Consider the following 8,210-nt stretch of genomic DNA (forward strand, 5'->3'; position numbering starts at 1 on the left):
GAGTCAGGGCGGTTGTACATCCACTCACCACCAGTCATGTTGGGGAAGACTAAATAGGCCCAGAGAGGGGCAGTGACTTGCATGAGGTCACACAGCTAGCAGGTGAAGAGCTGAGATGGAAAGGTCTCATTTATTAAAACATGTAGCAAATCTGTACCAGGTGCCTACCATGTGTCAGGGACCAGAGAGCCAGCTGGGAGCCACCTGGGCATCCTGGCCGGCTTCTCTGATCTTCCCGGGAGGGTGTGTCATCCACTTCTACAGGTGGGGAGACTGAGGTTCAACAGGTTGAACTTGCCCAAGGTCCCGGAGCTGGTGAAGGGTAGCGTTGAAATGCAGATGGCGGTGGGATTTGAATTTAGGCTTCTGAATGCAGAGTCGGGGCTCCCCCAAAGCTCTGAGTGTGGGGGAGGAGTTGAGTGGGGTTTGGGTTTGCTGTTTCTGCTTGGTTGGTGGCTGTGCAGACCCTCTTTGTGCTGCCTGACATCTAACTTGGATTTTCTGTTCCTGCTCCTCAGCCTCGGGTCAGCCAGTCCCATGTACCATGTGGCCCAAGGACAGAGCCGGGGCAGGCAGTTGGGGCGGGGTCCTCCTCGGGCTGGTGCAGCCCTGAAGGATTCCAGTGGGTGTGGGGGCCGGTTCCCCCAGACCCCCGGCAGAGGGTTATTGGAGCCAGGCCTCAGTGCTGTGTGAAAAAGCCTTGTGACTTTGCTCGCCACTGGGCAGGACTCTGCTCTGCTCTGATAGCTGGTGACATTACCTCGTATGCTAGAAACAGGTGACTCAGCCAGGAGCTGGGTCCACCCTTATCCCATTTTGTGGAGAAGGAAGCTGAGGCTCAGAGAGGGACTGTGACTTGCCCAAGGTCACCTGCTGGGAAAACGTCCTAGGGACCCAGATACACCTTGGCCGTCCTACTCCAAGGTCCTCCCATGATGTTTTCCATCTTTCGCAGCCTGTGGCCTAGGGGCCCAGAACTCAGGACACCCCTCTGCCAGGGTGAGGTGTGTCGGCACATTCCTACAGCCAACGAGACAGGGTGGGGTGGGGATGCCCCTGAGAGCAGGGAGGGGTCATGTATGTACCTCAGAGCAGGGGCACTGGAGAAACATTGACACAGGGCTGACAGCCAGGTAGGACGGAGCAGTCAGCAGGGATGAGGAGGGGAGGGTGTTCTAGGCCGAAGAAACGTCAGGACCAGAGGTGAGGAGGTGGGGAGGATCAGGGCTGCCATGGGGGACCCTGTAGCTGGGGCCCCGAGAGATGACGCTGGAGGCCTGAGAGGGAAACAGGCCAGGTCGTGCGCAGCCAGGGACTTCATCCTGGGGGCACTGGGGAGCCATGGAAGGGTTAAGGGGAGAAGGTTTGTTCTGGTTGGTGCTTCAGGAAGCTCACCTGGCTCCCGGGGGAAAATGGGCTTGGGGGCCAGCGTGGAAGCAGGGACAGTGGCAAGGCCACTGTCGCAGGCATGAGGCAGTGGGGCCTGCACCAGGGCGGGGACAACAGACCAGGAGAGAAGTGGGTGGATTTTGGAGGCAGCCTCTTCCCTCCCTGGTGCTGGGACTCTGGGGCATCGGGAAGAGTGAAGGGTGACACTCAGTGCCCAGGGCTTGCCTGGGCGCAGTGCCTAGCCTTTCTTGGAGATGGGGAGCAGGAGCGACGAGGTCTGGGGACATGGATGTGTCTGGGAGACCCAAGGGGCTGCAGGGCTGCAGACAGAGGAGCTGGAGCATGTGGCCCGGCCCTGTGGCTCCAGGCCTGCCTCTGCTTCTAGGTCCAGCGGCCCAGCCCCCAGCTGAGTGGCAGCTGTCACAGATACCAGCGTCTCCCCCGGTCAGGTCCAAATAAAGGAAAAACCAGAATACATTTCCCTTTGTCGGAACCCGGCGAGGGTGAGCGGGGCGAGTCATCGCTATTGTGCTCTGGGGCCCACACTGCTCCTTACATAAGCTGGGAGTTAAAAATACACATGGAATTCTAATTCGCCTGCTCTGCCTGGGATTGCACCCTGGCCCCCAACCCGCAGTCTCGGAGGGCAGGGGGTGGGGCAGGCCCTGGCACCCACGGAGACAAAGAACTGCCCGTAGCGCAGGGCTGGCACACTAGCTCTGGCTGCTTCCAGAGCCCCGGGCTGTCACAGAATCGTGAGCGTCAATCCCAAGAGCAGCAAACCTTTTCTGAGGGCTCATCGTGTGCTCGTCTTCATCCACATTATCTCGCTTAACCCTCCAACAGCCCGTGGAGTCGGTCCCCAATTACAGCCCAGGATGACACCTTGCCCAGGCCGCCCCCGCCCCCCGGATTAGCACCCAGGGGGTCCTTGACCTGGGTGCTGGCTGGAGCCCACTTTTGACTCCCACCACCTCCACCCTTCCCTCTGGTGGTGGGGGGCAGGGGAGGCCAGGCTGGAATTATGAGGGGTGAGGACAGAGCAGTGGCCGCAACACTTCACCGGGGGGGCAGCAGCTGCCCCCCACGAGCTTCCCTCGCCTGAGCACGTGGCTCGCCCACACTGGAACCCGGTCCCAGGAATACTGAGTGAGGAGCAAGGTGCTGACAGGGCCTGTTTGGCTGACTTGAAAAAAGAAAGAAAGGAAGAAAACTTGGCTCCCTGGGTGGGTGACATCTCCAGAACTGAATTTAACAACGAGATGTCCCTAGGTAAACAAATGGGTGTCTTTCCCCTTCTCCCTTCACCCCAGTCGTGGCCAGCAAAGGGGTCACTGAGCCGGCCCTGCGGGTCCCCACTTGGGCCTGCAGGCTGGTCACCACAGCGCAGGGCAGTACCAGCCCCAGCACGGGCAGGAGCGCGTTCTGTGCCAGGCAGAAAGCTTTTCCTTGGATCATTTCACCGAATCCTCCTAACTGCCTCCATGCCGGCCAGTCCCGTTATGTCCCCATTTCTCAGACTGACGTTCTGAGAGCCCAGATGACGTGAGCAGAGTCCTGGGCTCCACACATGGCAGGTGCCACCCTGCTGACCCCGGTCCGAGCAACGGAACCGCTTCCTCATTCCCGCGCTCCCTTCGTGGAGGTTACTGTCCCCGGTGGGTGGAGAAGCGCGGAGGGCGAGATCCCAGGCGGGTCTTGGGACTGCAGGGCGGTGAGCAGGAGGTGGCTGGGACCTCCACAGAGGGACACAAAGTCGGTGGCAAAAGTGACCGAGAAAAGAACTGTGGTGACCAGCGAGGGTTGGGTGCCGGGAAGGGGCTGGATGGGTCAGGAGGACTCGTGCACGTGGGGGAGTGCAGAGGGCCTGTGTGGGGAGCGAGAGCGGGGCATCCGGGCTCCAGTTCTGCCCCGTGTGGCCACTGATGTGGCCCCTCTGGCCAATAGGAGGGTGTCCTTAAAGCTGCCCCATGTCCTTCCTTGCTGGGCGGGTGTTCCATCCTGCTCACCAGAGCCCCTCGCCTGGGCCCCTGTACTGCCTGCACGGGGTGAGGCACCGCTGGGGTGATGCATTTTGGGTTGGTGACACCCCTGTCTCCCTCTGGGACTGACCCCTCCCATACACACACCTCATGGCATCAGCAGCTCTTGATGGTCTCCTCGAGCTGAGCTGCACAGGGCCAGCCAGGAGCCACCACCCTGTGACAGAGGAGGAGACTGAGGCCCTGCTGGTAGGGGCCAGCTGCCCAGGATGGGGGATCCAGGAGTCACCTTGCCTGGCCCACTGCTGGGAATGCTGGGCTGAAAGAGAGCAGGTCTCATGGGTGCCACCTGGCCCCAGGTGGTCCCCGGACAGCTCCCTGCCCCTTGGAGCCTGTCTTCCCATCTATCTACCAGCTAGGGATAAGGGTCACTTCACAGTCAGGGCACAGGCCCCAGCTGAGTGCCTGCTGTGTTCGGGTGCTAACTGAACATACCAAGCCTGCCCCTCCCCCGCACAGCCCGTCTGATGGGGGAGGCTGACAGCTAACAAGTGGAAGACATGACAACACCCATCGGTTCCCTGGTGTCTGCCTGTGCCAGCGCCGAGGAACTCCAGGGTCTCCCCCCAGCCCTGGGAGCTTGGCGAGGGGGGCCCTGCATGCCTGCCGCCCCAGGAGCGGGGACTGGGGGCCTCTCGGGAGCGGGGGGCAGGCCCCGACTCGAGGCGGCTTCCGCAGGACTGATTTATCGCAGCCACTTGCAGCCCGAGGGAGCCGCGGTCCTAGGGCGTGTTGGGTCCCCCCAGCTGGAATGAATCCGGCGGGAGGATGAGTTTGGTCATGCTTGGGTTGTCAAGAACTGAAGAATGATATTCTCTCTTAAAAATATTCCCCGTGGCTACCGAACTCTCTTGCTCGCCCCAGGAAGAGGCTGGGGAATCCTGGGCCGTGCTCTGTGACGTCAGGCACCTGCTCCGAGCCTGGGGCCCCTTCTAAAGTGGGGCAAAGGGCCCCTCCGCTGCTGGGCTGCTGAGGGATGGTTAGACAACACAGGAAAGTGTTCGGCTGTGTGCTGACTCAATCCACCCGACGTGAGAAGAGCTACTGTCTCAGGTGTTGGCGCACCGCTTGCTTCTGAGTCATCTGTGACTTGGGAATAGAGTATCTGTGGGAAATTTGGCCATTTCGATCTGTCTGGAACCATCACTCAGCAAACCCAGGTCGTGAAAGCATCTCTAAGTCTCTTTGTAGCTCAGGAAACGCTGATGCCTCTACACCCTCCCGGTGCTGCAGCCACAGAGCAAGGGACCCAGGTGGCAGGAGCTTGGGCCTGGGTCTTATTCTCTTTAGCAGTGCAAACACTGGCAAGAGGCCTTGGCTTCCTGTCTGTAAAATGGGCACACACCCTGCCGTGTTGGCTCCTGGAGACAATGTGTGTAAAGCGAAGTACGTAACCTCTTTCAGAATTGCTCTCTTTGGCAGATGCGACCCCTCTGGCCCAGCCAGATCTGTCAGTGCTTGGAACAGAATTCCTTTTGGGGGTGCTAAGCAGCGGGTGGTCACTGGGACGAGTCAAGCGTGGACTCAGGAGCAGAGGCGTGAAGGCCGTGTGTCCGCACTGCTGGAACCCCGGGCTTGCTGTGTGCCAGGGGACCCTGAACCCGACGCCACTCACTTCTGCGTCACCTTCTCCCCGGGAAGCTTGGCTGTGGCGTTAGTGTCATCCCAGCTTGACCACTACCAACCAGCTACGGAGCCTCAGGCTCACCACCCGAGCTTCTCCTGTGAAATGGGGCAAAGACTTTAATTTCACGGACAGGAATGTGTCCATCTGGCCATTTCCAAGGAGGGGAACGAGGCTTGGGGGCTCTAGATGGCTGACGGACCCCTCGCTTTCTGACCTCCCCAGGTACTAATGATAGTCCCAGTAGCCCTGTCTGGGGGTCTCTCTGTCTACCAGGCCATAACAAGGCCCCAAGGGAGATGACACCACCCCCACTCCAGTGACGAGGACCTGAGGCCCAGAGAGGGAGTGGCAGGCACCTAGCCACACAGTGGTGGCCTGGGATTCAAGCCCCCGTCTGTGGCTCCAAAATGACTGTGCTATGACACTGTCTCCTGGCCGCCGCAGGAGGAGGATGAAGACAGTGTCTGCCTTGTTTGCTGGTGGATCTGCAGGGCTAGCCCCACACCTGGCACATGGTAGGGACGCAGTAGACATATTAGTGGAATGAATGAAGAAGGAGCAAAGGCGAGAACCTCCCTCCTCAGCCCCGGCACCTCCCAGCACCCAGAGCGAGGTGTCTGTAGAACTCCAGGGTGGGGGCCGCGGACCCAGTTAGTCACAGCCTGGCCTTGGCTACCTGGGCCTGCCCTTCTGGAGGATTTTCTCAGCTCCCGAGGGAGGCCCCACTCTCAATCCCAGAGAGCGAGAGAGCCAAGGTGACCACTGCCTGGCACGGGGCCCGGCTGGGCCTGCACAGTGTGAGGGGGGCAGGCCAGCTGTAGAGTTCAGTACCTGGGTATACTCTCTTGGCCCAAACTGGGCCCCCACCCCCAGCTCCATCAGAAATTCACCATCAGCCCATCTTCAAACCCAGCTGTGCCCCTTCCCGGCTGGCTGTGTGACCTTGGGCAGGTCATCTCTCCTCTTTGAGAGTCAGGCTGTAGAAAGGGGGAATGTCGAGAATATTTGTCGATGTCTAGTAGGTCTCAGGACAGAAGCATCGGTTACCAGGCGGCAGTAAGTCAGCAGTCCTCCCAAATGCTCCATTCCCTCCCTGCCTTAGAACTCCCAGTTCTCACTCTCTTTGAGTCTAATTCATACTTAAGTGTGAATGGCTCTCAGACTACCTTTCCCCTCAAGTGTGTCTCACCCAGACATCACTATGATCTGTGTTGTTTCTGATGCTGTGTGACTGAGTGAGAAGGAATTGGAGGGGTTTTTTGCTAAGGGGGCAGGTGGGAAATAGACTCCCTCCCCCTCCTCCCCCAGAGTTCCTTCATGCAGCAGTTGGGGATGGGCAGAGGGCATTAGTCTTTACTGCTCTGAGCAGTTTGGCACCTTGTTAAGAAAGTTTCCACAAATCATCAAACAAGTGTTGGTGAGGGTGTGGAGGAAAGGGGACTCTAGTGCACTGCTGGTGGGAATGCAGACTGGTGCAGCCACTATGGAAAACAATATGGTGTTACCTCAAAAAATTAAAAATTGAACTGCCATTTGATCCAGTGATCCCACTTCTAGGAATATGCCCTAAGAAGCCTGAAACACCAATCAGAAAGAATATATGTACCCCCGTGTTCATAACAGCACTATTTACAATAGCTAAGATCTGGAAACAGCCCAAGTGTCCATTAGTAGACGAATGGATAAAAAAGCTGTGGTACATATGCACAATGGAGTACTATGCAGCTGTAAGAAAGAAAATCTCTTGTCCTTTGAGGCGACATGGAGGGACCTGGAAAGTATTAACCTAAGTGAAACAAGCCAAGCAGAAAAAGACAAATACCACATGATCTCACTTATTCATGGAATATAATGAACATAACAGTCTGAGGAATAGGGTAGACCCAGAGACGTGGCAGTAGGGTACAGACTGACAACCCTCAGAAGAGGGGGTGGTGGTGGGGGGAAGAGATAAACCACAGAACTTATACGCATGTACGTATAACCAATGGACATGGACAGCAAAGCCGGGGATAGGGTAGGGGGGGATGGGGAGGAAGGTGTCAATGGGGTAAAAAAGGAGAAACATCTGTAACAACAAAAAAAATCACAATTGTGATACAAATACAAAGTATCATTTATTACCATGCAGTGGCTGACAGTTGCTCTGAGGGGAAGTTTTTCCCTAAAAAAAAAAAGAGAGTTTCCAGCACATAGTAGACCCTTAGCAAATGTCTTTCTGGAAGGTGACGAAGAACAGGCTGTGGCCTGGGCCTGGACCATCTTCCCTGCCACCCTTTCGCTGCATCTGATGAACTCCTACACATCTCTCAATGCCCGGTTTAGATGCCCCTCCTCTAGGAAACCACCCCAACTTTGTTTAGGTCCAGTTCATCAGAGATGCTCAAACCCGGAGTTAATCCTGTCCGACAATCCTGTTTCCCAAGGATGCAAAATTGTGACCTGGTAGGAGGAGGCCTTCCCTTGGCTGAGGTCTCACTGCGGATCAGAGGCCACAGCAGAGTCATGTTAACCAAACCTCCCCGGGTCTCTACGTGGTGTATCGGCATGCAGAGGGGGCGGGGCCACCGCCTCTCTTCTCCCGCCTCTCCCCCTGCGCCCTCCACACCGCCACGAGGGCCTCCCGCAGAGCCGAGTGCTAACATCCTCTCTTCCTTCTTTCTCTGCAGCCCACGACCTCCCCGCGAACAAGGCCTCAGCAGCCCAGCCCGGCAGCCACTTGCAGTGCCTGTCTGTCCACTGCACAGACGACGTGGGTGATGCCAAGGCCCGAGCCTCCGTGCCCACCTGGCGGTCCCTGCACTCTGATATTTCCAACAGATTCGGGACATTCGTGGCCGCCCTAACTTGAATTGACAAGAATGCCCCCTCCCCCACCAGGCCCTTCCCTCCCCCCTCTCTCTCCCTTCTCCCCTCACCCTGACCCCCTACCCCCTGATAATTTGAAAGGGCCACTATGGCTGAGTGGTTGAATTATTTTCTAGATTGGTACCTGCTTAGTGGCATATGGACTGGAAAGGGTTAATTTAAAGGGGAAAAAAAAAAACCTCAAAAATTTTTTTTAAAAGAGAAACTCTGTCTGCCACAGTATGTTACCAGTGTTAACCCTTCTGCAGTTAGCAAACTTTTGCTTAAGCCTTTTCCCTGCTAGA

General features: G+C 57.3%; 1 protein-coding gene across 1 annotated transcript in view; it reads left to right on the forward strand.

Annotated features, from left to right (window-relative positions):
* The window catches only part of MN1 (MN1 proto-oncogene, transcriptional regulator), a 44,548-nt gene extending 36,637 nt beyond the window's left edge, over positions 1 to 7,911 (forward strand). Inside the window, exon 2 of the mRNA XM_036276856.1 lies at positions 7,728 to 7,911. Coding sequence (XP_036132749.1) covers positions 7,728 to 7,909 — 182 coding nt within the window. The 3' untranslated portion in view covers positions 7,910 to 7,911. The remainder of the gene's footprint in view (positions 1 to 7,727) is intronic.
* Positions 7,912 to 8,210: the final 299 nt, after the last annotated feature.

The sequence above is a fragment of the Molossus molossus genome, unplaced genomic scaffold, assembly GCF_014108415.1.
Source record: "Molossus molossus isolate mMolMol1 unplaced genomic scaffold, mMolMol1.p scaffold_m16_p_22, whole genome shotgun sequence".
NCBI classification, from domain to species: Eukaryota; Metazoa; Chordata; class Mammalia; order Chiroptera; family Molossidae; genus Molossus; species Molossus molossus.